Genomic DNA, 13769 nt, shown 5'->3' with positions numbered 1-13769 from the left:
CTTGTCCATTTCCCAGTTTTGGTACATTAAGCAAAATGTCATGGTTCCAGAGGGTTGGGGATTGCTTGCCCAATTTTTATATTCAATTGGGTCAGCTGGACTGGGTCATTTCTATGAGGACACTGGTCCAGATCTAACAAAGGCAAATGAACAGCGGAACCTTGTTGAGGGCTTCGGAAAAGTTGTCTAAGATGCATGATGTCCTAGAGTTTGGGTAGTGTACAACTGTTGCTGTATTCTCATTTTAAATAACCACTAATGCTTAGCTAAATCCTGTCCTTGTATTTTTGCTTTGTTTTAAATCTGTCTCTAGTCAAAAAGCAAATGGAGCTGAAGTCCAGAGGGGTGAAGCTAATGCCAAGCAAGGACAATAACCAGAAGACATCAGTGTGTAAGTTTTCTGGCTCCTCCGTATGCTCTCTTTGTATAATGATCTCCTTGAACATTTCATTTGACTTTCCAATAATCTCTAAAACTTTGTCACTCTTGAAAGTTTTAATGCCTTACCCTCTCCTCCCTTTGCATTACTGCATCACTTCCTTCCAGTGCTCTATTCACAAGCATATACTAACCCCTTAAAGTGGGAACGCAGGGGATTGGTGTGTGTGCATTTAATATATACTGTATGCATCCTGTTTGGTGGCAGACTGGGGTTCATTATTTGTCGTCTTTTAGTTTGGAAAGTGTCAAAATGTAAACAACGTTGAAAACTGAATTAATGTTACTGTAAATTTAGGAGAAGGGCTAAGGAACCACAAAAAACAAGTGTTAGAAAACGTACAGAATCAGTAGCAGTCTCTCTGTTTTTCTCTTTGCATTTTATGTAATTATTCGTTCCTGCAGAAAAATCATGCCACTTCAGTCTGCAAAAGCTTATACTACCGACTTCTGTGGTCCCCGTATTAGTTTCTCGCATTCAGTATATCAAGTGTTTGATATCTGTTAGAGGTGTGCTCAGAACGTCGCTTTGTCACTGGTGTGTTTTCCTCCTGCAGTAAGTGAATCTGTTAGGTCATTCATCTTTGCATTAGGTTCCTTCTGAGCGAGACTCGGAGTTTCTTTACGCATGTGGCTCTGGGCAGGTGACTGGGCTCTAAAGGGGACTCAAGATTAAACAAGAAGGATCTGAATTAACTCCGTTATATCGTATAGAAATTTAAATAGGAGCAAAGTGCAGTATTTCCTAAATAGTTTTCTGGGGGGAGGATGTAATTGTTCATTCTCTGCATAGTCCATTGCACCCATCAAAGAGGTACTGTTTGGACATTTCACTCGCCTGAACTTCAGATGCAAAATTCAGTTAAGAAAAATGGATGAACTGAATTTAAAACATCACTCACTGTCTGTCTGAAATGAAAATGGCTCACTTTTAGGTTCACATGAGTGCTTGTAGTCTCCAGTTATACAAAGAGAAAGGTCCAACGAGGTAAACAGCAGGATGTAAATTGCCCAACATCTCCAGAGTAGAAAATTCTGGGGTGTGTTTAAAGAAAACAAACTCTCTTTTAAGAAAAGCCCTGTATCCAGGATGCTTTTGGTCCTATGAAATATTCTTGCCAAGAAGAATTTAACCTTTTGAGGTATGATAAACAGTTGACTTCACTGAGGGTGAAATTACGTTGGAAAATACCTCTACCTTTGATTGTGTGGGCACCGGAGCTCCAGAAGATGTGAGGATGTGTTTGGTGTGGGATTTGTGTGGTCTCGGATATTGGGGTTTGTGGGGAAGGGAGTCGTAACCAAGTGATAAGCGTTGGCCTGTTTTGGACTTGTTAGTTTACACTATGTAAGTGTCAAGAATACATAGGATTCCCATTTTGCCTTCCTGCACACCCTAGGATGCTTCCCAGTAGCATTTTCTTCAGTTGTTATTGAATGTTACAGTACTAAACCAAAGGACCCAGAACAGCCCTCTAAATAAATTAGTGTACAGAAGTGCCCATTGTGAAGCCGAATGTTTCGGTTTCTCTGTGGCCAGGTAGCAGCAGTCTGCTCTGCTCCTGGTTTGTGTGTCGGGACCATTGTCAGCCCTAACCCTTCATGGGGTCCTGGGGAAGGTGCTGGGGGCTGAGTAACAGACCACAGCTGAATTTTCCTTTTTAGCGTACCCTGCTCTGTCTCAGTCACGCTCCACTTCTGAGGATGAAGTTGTAGGAAATTCTTGGTACTTCTGCCCAGCCTGTCCTCACCCAGTGGAGAGCAGACTGCAGCCTTCAAAGCTGCCAGTTCAGCACCCTGTGCAGTGCTCCTCGTGTCGTATTTGATAAGGAGAAACAGCGATAGGAGGGCAGCTTAGCCTGAAATCTCTTAAGGTATATATCACTATACAGTGATAGAGCTGTGGCCCAAATTCCTTTCTGTTACCAGCAGGGTGTTTGGTGCAACCCTGGTGTCTTTAGCTTCGTCCACGTACGCTGCTCTCAGCAATGTCTGGATTGTAAACCCCGATTAACCTCTATCCTGCACAGCCTTCTGCTGCCACACTTCTGTTACAGTAAATTTTCAACCTCAGGAATGCTGATTCTGTAGAAGATGTCTCCAGAAAATGGTTTATTTTCAGAAAACGGAGCCTGAAGTGTTATCTTTTTTTTTTTTTCCCCCTTGCTTTTTTGATTTGCTTGGCTAGCCGTGCCCTCTCTTCTCTGAAACTTTCATGAGCTTGTGAGCTATGCTTCAGTAGTGGTTATACAGGTGGGATAGGCTGATTAAAGGCCTCTGAAGTTTGCTCGTATTGCTATAATCATTTCATCTGGCTCAAATATCAGAAATTTAGAAATGGCTGTGTCTCTCGGTAAAAGCTAGAGCTATACCCTGCTTTGCTTTCAAATCCTTTCCTGCCAGCAATGGTTTCTAGTGGTCTTTGCACCTCTCCTAAAATTCTCCCTTGAAGAACCTGTTGTCACATAAGGCAGCTTGCAGCTACGTGCTTAATACCCTATAGGTCTTTCAGAGGATTTCAGTTTTGCTGGATGGATGCTGTGGTTACCTGCCAGATCCTACCTCGCCAGATTAAACTCTGTTTCACATGTCTGAATGGAGACAAAATGTATTCATGTCGCAGCTGTTTGTACTCTTTCAGAAAAAGAATATATAAAAAACATGGAATTTGGTGGGGGACGTGCTAATTTTGTTCAGTTGCAGTCAAACGTGTTTATTTGAAATTTAAATCAAGTGCTTCATACTGTTCACCATCCCTAAAATTAATTGGGCATCTTGCTTTAATCAGTTTTAGAGGAAAAATAATACAGCTCTGCAGAATAAGCTATAAGAAACACATTTTAAAATTTGAGATTGCATTTAGGGGATTGCTTCTTTCTGATATTAACCGAGACACTTTCTGCATTTGCTGTTATCCTAAAGCAGCGAGAAAGTCAGTATATTGCATGCAGTATGTAAATGTGTATATTCCATGCTCACACAGTGTGAAAAACATGGTACTTTGCTTTTATAAAACAGCATCAGGGTTGTTTTTCTGACATTTGAATGAGGCACACCTGAAAACACACTGCTGGACGTTACTGAAAGGGATTGAATGAAGTAGTGCAAGCTCTGTGTATCTTCACATTTGTCAGAATCTATTTTAAATTTGCAAATGCGAAGTCATTTTGGAGGTGTTGATCAATTTTAGTCTCAGCCAAGTGTATGGAAGCTGCGGGCTTGAGCATTGCAGTAAGCCTGCTTTCTGCAGCACGTGTCAAGGAATGAGTGTTTGCATGTGGGTCCCTGCTGCACTGCCACGGTACAAAGTGAGCATGGAGCAAAAAGCAGGATGTGGGCTTCTGGCTGGAAGCAGCACAGCTTCCAAACGAGCCCAGTTGGGTTGAAGTAGGGCATGCTGCAAACAGTCTTTGAAATCTGACCAGAAGGTTGTATGGAGTAACTATAAGCCTTAGAGTGGTCATGAAGATTAACTCAACCATGTTAAGACAACTGATAGATGCTAAAGTCCTCCTTTGTCCCCCTCATGCCAGGAGAAGAGCTCACTTTTCTCACTGTATTTTTCATGCTGAGAAACGTTAAGGTTTTGTTTAAAAAAAAAAAAAAAAATAGATCCTGTTTTATCTTGTAACTCATATTTAACACTCCTAAATTCAATAAAAATTGTCCCTTGGGAGTCTATCAGTGAACTTTATTAACACGGGGAAATACAGAGAGCTAAAGAAGGTTCCTAGTTCTTTTAACAGATGGAGTAAATTACCATTGCAAACAAAGCAATCATAACTGGCTGTTACTGAATGCATGATGAGAAGGAAGTTGTTGGGAAAAAAAAAATAAATAGGAGAGTGAAGGGGGAGGAAAACAAGTTCCATGGTTTGGGAGAAAAAATCCTTGAGCCTGTAATGTAGAACTGGAACACTTCATCACAGCTTTTAAGATCTATTGTTCTCCTTGTAACCCTGAAGAACTCATTTGGAGTGCTACAGCCCTGGCATAAATCAGTCAAACCTTTAGGAAGATGAATACAGTACTGACACCAAGTTCTCAGCATAACAAATATGGTTTATGAACTTTGGTTTAGTTGCGTTCATGTGTGTATGTTTAAAGCAAAAGATAGAAGAAGTTTCTGTAAGTGGCCATCTGATCCATCCTCTCCTTTTCTTTCACTCTTAATGTGAAAAAATAAAATGTCCACGCTGTCATGATACAAAGATACCTCTCCTTGCTCTGTTTGTATCTGATCTGCTCACTGGTTATCTACACGTGTTGTATAGATACTAATGAAAGAAGTATTTTAGTCTTCAGAAGTATGATTGATAATTGACAACCTGCTCTCTGGTGCCTGTGGGTTCTGCTGGTCATCTGTAGCCTTGCCTCTTCCCAAAGCTTTGAACCAGTCTCCTAGGTTTGCTGTCATCTGATGTGAGACATAATAAATGAATGTGACACCAGCTCAGAGTAACCAACACGGGTGTAAATACTGTCTGGGTAGTGTTTTGACTGTGGGAGAAAGAATTTGATGTGGAAAGGCAATCTGGTAATCTGCTCTGCAGGGAAGGGCATGCGAGTGTTTCAATACAGATGCATGTAGAAGCTGTGTAAATATGTATACATTAGAGGCATATCTCCTTGTTTAGTGTATTTTTACTCTGGAGAAGGTATAGAAGTACAGTGAGAAATCTTCGTATTTCTCCTACGTGCCCTGTAGACTTGTGACATACAACCCTAGTTTGTGTATTCTATCTTAAATGTTAATTTTACTTTCCTTGGAGATACCTGTGTGTGCAGTCAGGATGTTTGTGTAGGCAGATGGAGATCTAAGGAACCCAAAGGAAGACAGTGACACCTTGCACTTTGCTCAGCCAACCTTTGGTTTCTCAGAAGCGAAGCATCATTTCGAGCCCTAGCAGAAGGGCTGTTGGGAGGTGATTTCATCTGCAGAAGGACCACCTTGGTCTCTGAAGAGATCGTATCCCTCCCACAACTTCAGGGAGAGGCTTCTTGCTGCTGTTGTTTCTATGCAGCGGTTCTGCAGTGAAACAACCTAAAATGTTGTGCTAGAATACCAGGGGGCTGTTTGATTCTGACCTTATTTCCTTGCTCTGACTGAGGCGATTCACTGCTCACTGCTGAAGCCTCCGTGCATTTCATTCTCTAAATTCCCATTTGCTTCGTGTATCATTAGAGCAGAGCTGTTAAGGCACATCCCACGCCTTGGGAGGTACATAGCAGAGGAGTATTTAGCTCCATAGATTACACTCAACAGCTTGATCAAAGCTACAGGCAATGGCCCCAAACGGGTACTAAGACAGAGCTCAGAGCTGGACCAACTTTTCTGTGCCAGAATTTTGGCTAACATTGCAACACCCGCCTGTAGCTCCTGTGATGATGTGACAGTGGCTGGGTTTTTACAGCCACTTGTATAGTTTGTGAACACACGTGAAATCTCCAGGACCTAAGGCAGACTGGCCAAGTTAGCAAAAAGTTAACAGCAAATTAAAAACTGTTCAATTGTGTCATGTATCTAAGCATGAAATTTAGCGGGGAAGAAGGGAGAGTAGATCAAACCAAAAGAAAAGAAATCCACTGAATAATCCTGCAGCCCTGACGGCTGCTGGAGATACCTCCTGGTGGAGCTTTGGTTATCAGGGCACTGGCAAAGGAGCAGAGAAAGATCCCTGCTCTGAGGAGGGCTCCCTTCCTTCTGACTCGTGTACACTCAGAATCCATGAAAGGTGGCAGCAAAGCTTTGTAGCTGCAAAATGCAGCCATCAAAAGGTAGATGCTGTGTGCTGCTGTAATGCTTCTGTCTCACTGGTGTGTCTGCTTGTCCACATGATGGAGCTTAACACAGGGTTATGAATATGCAGAAGACGAAATAGACTGTCAGTTTCCTATAAAACTGTATAAGACTGTTAGTTTCCTATAAAACTGCACCTCTTTTCCTCTTTTGCCCTCAAATTCACGGAGGAGTCCCTGGAGCAGCAAGCAGCTGGCTAGGGCATGAGGCAGCACACAGCAACCATACCAGAGCCAGGCTGGGCAGTCCCTGCCCCATGTCCCTGGTCCCGAGCACGTGGGACTTGGTGCAGGAAGGGAAGGTGGCAGCAGTGCAGGGAGGAAGGGCTGGGACAGGAGGGAAGCACCTCGAGCTGAGCAGCAGGTTACGAGCTGAAATGTTTTCAGTGCAGGCAGCCAGCACTTGGGTGGAGATGCTCAGACGACAGCCCCGTACCAGCAGGAGCAGAGGGATCCTTCCATCCCTTTAGAAACAGGGTTCGATCTTCCAGCTGTGCCTGACTTACACGAGGTGTAATTACTCAGTGAATAATTACCACATTCGATGGTCTTGCCTTTCTGTGTGTCCATGCTGTGCAGCCTGTATTTGTGCAGACGCTCCACGTGCTTTTCTCCCCATGTAAATATTTACATGCATCACCCTCTGTGTCTTCCTCCGTGCTCGGCGCTGTGCAGATCTCTGATTGTGAAGCTGACGTGCCTGGAGTGAGAACCGTGCTTTTATCACCCCACCATCATCCCATTTGGCAGCGGGCTTTGGGCACTGTGCTAACACAGTACCTTCTGCAGTATAGCTGAGGTTTCTCCTTTGATCTGGTGGTAGGCAGAGGTTGAATGGGAACGTGCTCGCTTCAGATTCATGCTCCACTGCTTCAGCCTTGCTGAAAAAATGTGTTGCATTTTCCTTGAGTCCTCCCCTCAATGATACGAGAAAGCTGAATCGCATCAACTTCTACATCTCTGTGACAAAGTTACCCCTTTGTCCCATATTATTATGCGTTTCGGTAGTTGCTGGAATTCCAAATTGAAATCAGCATATTGCTAGATCTCATTTCATGCTTTCAGGAGCCACCCTGGCTAAATCCATTCCTAGGTAATGCTTCTTTGTGCCATGTGACAGGCTGGAGGGGGAAGGTGGACGTGGGGAGATAGAGAACCAGGTTTGCAGATGTTTATTCAGTGCTGATCACCACTTGAGAGGTTTCTATTTGTTGGTAGTTACATTAAGGTTGCTCCATAAAGTTTTTCATATTCAAACTAAATTACTTGCTTTAAAATGCTAGACTCACATTTCCCTTTCCTCTCTCTCTTTTGTTCTGTGCTTGCTTTTTTCCCTGGTATCATACACCTACCTTCTCATCGAGTTGTTTCTCTCTCTGGCAGCGCTCAGATGGGTTTGGAGGGTGGTAGACAGTCACCTTGTCGTGTCACAGGTGGCCGTTTTAATCACAGGCTTCGGAAATGGTCTGTTTAATTGGTGTAATTTTGCAGAACGAAAAATCTCTTCTCAGAGGTACTTCTATAGCAGAACAGGGGGAAAACTGTGTTCCTAGCTGGCACTTCCTAGAAAACACTTTGGTGTCTAAACCGAGCTGAAATGATTCCAGTTAAACTTGTTTCCAAAGCTGTTTTTTCTAAGCAAAATGGAATACATTCAGGTTTTTCAAGCTACCAATTGCCATTTTCTCTCCACATCCACCAAGACAGTTGATGAAAGAATGTTTCTTTTGCTATTCTGTCTCTGTATGTGCTGTTTTTGCTTTGTAGTAACTCAGGTTGGTGTGTCCCAGGGACATAATATGTGTCCAGACCCTGGGATTCCAGAGAGAGGCAAAAGAATAGGCAACGATTTTAGGTAAGAACCTTTTATGTTTGTGTTTCTGCATGCTGCAAAGCTATAGTTTATAACCATCGTGTGTGCTCCTTGACGTTACGTAGTCTGTTGTTAGAGACCATCTGCACACATCTAAATGTGCTCTGTCTGAAAGCTTGCTGAGCCTAGTGATGTAGATGAACAAGTGTGTGTAGAAGTGCACGTGTGTGTGAGAGACCATGTCCTGGGTGATGATCTGTAATGAGTTCTTTGGGAATATTTCTCCTTTCAAAAAATGGGCATCTGGCCAGGCTTGTATTATCCATGTTTGTTGTCATTCCCCTTTCCAATGAAGTGCAGAAAGAGCTGTCTTAAACAGCAACAGCATCGCTTCTAAAACTAGCTTAAGTCACAGCATGCCCCTGCCCCCAGTGAATTTCAGGTGTCTTCCCAAAGCACTGGTACAGTTCCTTGTCAATAAGTAAATGTGGTGCTGGATAATTGTTTTCTTATAGAGTTTAAAACAATGCTGTTATTCCCTTGTACTTGCTAGCGTTCATTTAAAGAGCGTAGGAATGAATCAGCCTGCTGTTAGCAATGGGGAATCAATATTTAATCTTATTTTGCTGTCGATAGCTGTTTTGTTCACTAAAAATGTCTTTCAATTTAACCTGAGTCTATCAAATTCTCCTGAAGTCCAGAAAATGTATTGGAGGAGGGGGGAATGAGAGTGGAGGAAAGGCAATTCCCAACAGAGTCCCTAAATGCCATGGGATAAATTCTCAGCTGCTGGAAACCGGCATCGTGTCACTTCAGTGAGTAAGATAGGACTGGCTTTAACCAGCAAAGGATCTGAATCCAAAGTGATAGAATACAGAAGAAATCTTTCAGTAGTAGATGAAATTTTTTTTCTTTATAAGAATGCTGAGCATGTCATCTCTTGGGACGGAGTCTGTGCTCCCGAACTGAAAAAACCTCCCCCTGAAGTTGCATTGAAAGACTCGAATCTGTTCGGGGACTGTCACCACCTCAGGCAAACAGTGCCCAGCATAAGCAAATGAATGAGGCAAAAGCCTGCCCCTCATTCATTTCTGCTGTTGCCTGGAGGGCCAGTGCACTCTCTCTGTTCACAATTTGGAGAATCACTGGGATAATAAAAAAGCAAGTGACAAACCCGTTGCGGCAGAAGCTTCTCGGTTGCTAACTTCACCTTCTGTTCTGTCTGCTAGGTTGGGCTCCAGCATCCAGTTCACCTGTAACGAGGGCTATGATTTACAAGGGTCCAAAAGCATCACCTGTAAGAGAGTGAGCGACATGATTGTTGCATGGAGTGACCACAGGCCTGTGTGCAGAGGTGAGAAGACGAACGTTTTTTACCAAGTTAGTTGGACTAATGAGAAAATCCATCTCCTTTATGCCCTATTCATGCATCGCTCATTCCGTCCTCAAGTTTGTCTGCACTTGGTTGCTGCTTGTTGCCTTTTTCTTTTGATAAATGCTGTTCCAAGGAGCAGAGCACTGTAAGTGGATATTTCTAGGCTGGCAGCTCCCACCTACCCCGTGGAAGACCATCTCTGGTTCCTCCCAGAGACACCTTGCTACACCCCCTTTGTTCTTTCTCTTCTTTTTGGTTCGGTCTTCCCTTCTTTTTAAAAGTCAAATCGATTGTTAGGCAGTCCTAGAACAGGTTCAAGCCTCTCGCTGAGTGTTGGATGTTCATAAGCTGTATTAAGTTGGTTCTTTTGATTTCAGCTGGGTCTTATCCTCAGCCTGCTGTGTGGCCCTTGGTGCAGATCTGTTTTCAGCACCCTCACTCAGGCAAGAGGTGCAGCTAGAAGAGCAACCTGGCAGTGCTCTCAGCCTGTTGGAAAAATTCAGCTCAGTACTGCTGTTTCTTCTGTGCTGCACTGGGTTCCTTTGTTTTCTTGGAAATAGGAGTTTGGTCTTGCTCGTTCACTCTCAAAAGTCAATAGGATCTTTATTCTTTTCTAGTGGGGATTCTTGTTTTCCGGGTAAGCAGAGAGTAACACAGCTTCAAATTTTCGATCTTTTCAGCTCATGCCTGAGAAAGAAACCTTCACTTGATTCTCATGCAACTTTTTGATACCAAAAAATCAGGTTTTAAGACAAACACCTGTTCCTGTACACGATAAAACTATTAACTGTGGAGCTTCATAAGCTACTTGCTCTGCAGCTGATGGATTATTTGTGTCCTTCATACCTGTGTGCTATGTCCACACCTCTCAGCAATGCTTTGTCCCTTTTTGTTCTCCACTCCAGATTATTCCTTTTTAAAGGATAAGGAGGAGAGGGGGGATGAGGTGAAGGTTTGGAAGCTAGCAGCAGCCCGATTATCTTGTGGCCCAGCCATGAGATATCAGCAAAAGCAGTTTTCTTTCAGCGTAAAAATGAAAACTAATGTCCATTTTGCCCTTGGCCATTTTGTTTTCTTTCTCTCTATCCTCTCTCTCTATAAAAAGTGGCATGCATAATTGTGCTATTTGTAATGCTAATAATGAACAACTTGTAATATTTTTAATTAAATCCCTCTCAAGCTCTTAAAGTCATAAATTGGTATTTTTTTCAGTTCTTTTTCTCTTTAATTTCATCTGCAGAGGTTTTCAAGGCTTTGGAATCCCATCTAATTCTTGAAACAAGCCTAGAATAAATTGAATCAGTGTAAGAGGATATTTGGCATAAATATGTGACACTATAAAGGAAATTTATGGTGTCCTCTTGCAAGAGATAAGAAAGGATTTGCCTGCATTATTGCGATTCTGTGAATCAACTTAAAAAAATTTCTACCACTAACTTCCTTTTTTTTTTTTCTTTTCAAAGTTTTCCATTTGCTTTTTATCTCGGTTTTAAACCACGTTTTCTGTTCCCATTTTGTTATCGTGTGGTGAGTTTCTTTCAGCTTGCAGGGTGCCTGACCAGCCAGCTCTAAAGCCACTGGACTGGAGCAGTTTGTAACACCTGGTAATGAAGCATCTTGCCACTGTGTTCAGAGAGGGAATTTTAGCTTCCTTATCTGCAGCAGACTCCCTCTGGGTGCAAGGAAGAGTTCCTTAGTCCCTTTGTGGCCCTGTTGCCCACTTTTAAGGTGGGAATAGCAGGCCTTAACTTTTACTGTCAGGTGGGACTGGGTAGATGTAGCAGGCTCCAGGAACGGGGTCGCACAGGGCAGCAGGAATGCAGCCCTGCTGTGTGGTCAGTTTGGCTATGAGACCATTTTCCATGCTTGACTGCTGTTTAGGGGTAAAAAAAAAAAAAAAAAAAAAAAAAAAAAAGCCCTGCAGAAACCACACTTGCAAATAGGACTCCTTTGAAATTTCAGATAGATTAATTTTGAGGATCCATCACAACAGCAGAGGCAGTTACAAAACAAGGATGCTGTTCTTTACATTTTCTGATTAAATATCACATCAAAGGAACACTACAGGCAAACATTTCCCCCTTAAGTGCTTTTCAGCTTCCACTTTACCTAAGATGTTTTTAAGATGTGAAGTTGAGCTGCCATCTTCATTCTTTGAGTCCACAGTTGTAGCAGAACGAAGTCAGCCCTCACCTAATAAATACTTGATGTGCAGTAGCTTTTTAGATCTGCAATGAAGAAAGGAAATATGACCTTCCTGGGACATTAAAAAGGATCCATGTCTTACCTGGCATCTTCCATGTAGTTGCTTTCATTGTCCTGGACATGAAAGTATTTCTCTGAGTACTTCAACGCAGTAAGCAAATACTAAATCAGTGTGAGAGCTAGAAAATGGGCTGTTGGTTGGTCTGGCGGTCCATCTGTTTGATTGCCTCTGGAAACACCCCACTCATCCAATCATCCTAGATAAATCCTTTGTCTCTGATGTTGCATGGAAGAAGATGAGTGTTTTGGCTAGAGAAAACAACACAGAGCAGCAATTTTTAATTCTCCCCTGCCTTCATACAGTATGCATCACTATTTCTCTCTCGTCTCCAAACAAAGAACTCCGTATTCATCCCAGAGCTAACAGACCTCACTCCCACATCTGTCTTGTTTTCTTCTTCACAGCAAGGATGTGTGATATGTACCTTCGTGGTCCCAGCGGTGTGATAACTTCTCCCAACTACCCTGTCCAATACGATAACAATGCTTACTGCGTGTGGGTCATCACGGCACTCAATCCAGCCAAGGTAGGTCTCGGAGATACGTTCTCATGTCACTGTTTTATTGCCTTAGTTGAAATAGTGTGTAGCTAGGGTTCCACAGGACTAGTCTCTGATATTTAGCCCTTCAGGTTTCTGTTTCTGAAGTCACACCCTTCTCCCAGAGACTTCTCACGCATTTCTCAACTGTCTTTAAAGACCGTGTCCTGTCATATTCTGTCTCTGCTGAAAATTCATTTTATTAAAGGATGTAATTAAAAGTGTACGTAATTATTTTTAATCGAAACCTCTTTGATAGCGTGGCATGAATGGTGGTGAAACGCCCAACAGTGTAGCAAAGCATCTTGCTAAACCAGTGCTCAGTTGGGGCAGAAATGCTGTGCCAGGAATTCTGATTTTTCACTTCCCTTTGGCTGATAGCTGGCCCCTAACCAACAGGGATTTCAGCCCACAAAGGGCCAAGAGCAAATGAGGGAGGGAGGATTTCTCTTCAATGCTGTTTTTTCTTTTTTTTTTTTTTTTTTTAAGTTTATGAACAAGTCCTTTTTGTGTTTGCTGATGTTTAGAACGTTGGAAGTTGGGGATGATTTTTTCTCCGTTAGTCTGCATGTGCAGTTTGGAAGGGTTCAAATCCTTTGTCACTGATCAGTACAAGTCCTAACTGCTTTTGTCTTCGTAAGATGAAGCCTTTCTCATTTTCCTGTCACAGGGAGAACGATCCTCAGTGCCTCTTACCTCTTAGTGCTGCCCTACAAACTCAGCCTGTTCCTCTCCAGATCTGTATGGGAACATAAGAACAAAAATGACTTTGTTGCTGTGTTGTAGCTCAAAATACCCTGAGGTATCATTCAGTGCTTCTGCTGAAGACAGGTTTCATTCTTTTCAGTGCCTGGGTTCCTCCTAATATAATCTTCATTAGTCTGGGAGCAAACCTTGCATTCCAAGGCACTGAGCTCATGCTTATCCAGTCAATTATTTCTTGGTCCTTACCACCAGACAGCCTTGCATTTTGGCACTCTGCCTTCTGCTGCTCATCCAAGGAAGTCATTTCACAAACATGTTAGTATCCCAGCATCTCATCTTTCACAAGAAATTGTTCCAGTCTGTAGAAATGCTGGCAACCATCCGAAGTTGCATTTGCTTGCTACCTCTGATGAGATGGCATCTTGTGCTCTCATCTCCTGTGCTTCGCCTCCCTCTGGAGCACCTGCTGCAGCAGGGCAGCTAGAGCTGGGGCTGGCTGAAGAGCCCTGTTGAGTTGTGTTTCTCCTTCCCCATTGACATCAATTCAAGCCTTTAATAAGTACAGATCACTGGTGGATTATGATTTTAATGAGGAGTATTCCTACATTCCAATTTCAGAATGAGTTTGTATTTAAAGGGCTGTCATTAGCTGGTCACTTCATCCAGCGGATATTTTGCTTTGGCTGCATGGGAGCCTGGTAATGACCCAAATTCTGGGAAACTGGAGTGTGGAATCAGGATATTTTTTTCAGTGCTGATTTATTAGGAGTGATTTACTGGTTAATCAGACTCAGGAGGTTCTCCTTCATCAGGGTAATGTGCGAGCAGAGAACAG

At 42.9% G+C, this 13769-nt stretch overlaps 1 protein-coding gene across 1 annotated transcript in view; it reads left to right on the top strand.

Moving 5' to 3' along the window:
* The window catches only part of CSMD2 (CUB and Sushi multiple domains 2), a 325013-nt gene that overhangs the window by 165148 nt on the left and 146096 nt on the right, over positions 1–13769 (top strand). The window contains exons 8-11 of the mRNA XM_084497137.1: positions 314–391; positions 8005–8092; positions 9280–9404; positions 12096–12217. Coding sequence (XP_084353263.1) covers positions 314–391; positions 8005–8092; positions 9280–9404; positions 12096–12217 — 413 coding nt within the window. The remainder of the gene's footprint in view (positions 1–313; positions 392–8004; positions 8093–9279; positions 9405–12095; positions 12218–13769) is intronic.

Source organism: Aythya ferina (genome assembly GCF_964211825.1).
Source record: "Aythya ferina genome assembly, chromosome: 24".
Lineage (NCBI taxonomy): Eukaryota > Metazoa > Chordata > Aves > Anseriformes > Anatidae > Aythya > Aythya ferina.
The sequence above is the reverse complement of the archived record's forward strand: the minus strand, read 5'-3'. Positions and strand labels throughout refer to the sequence as shown.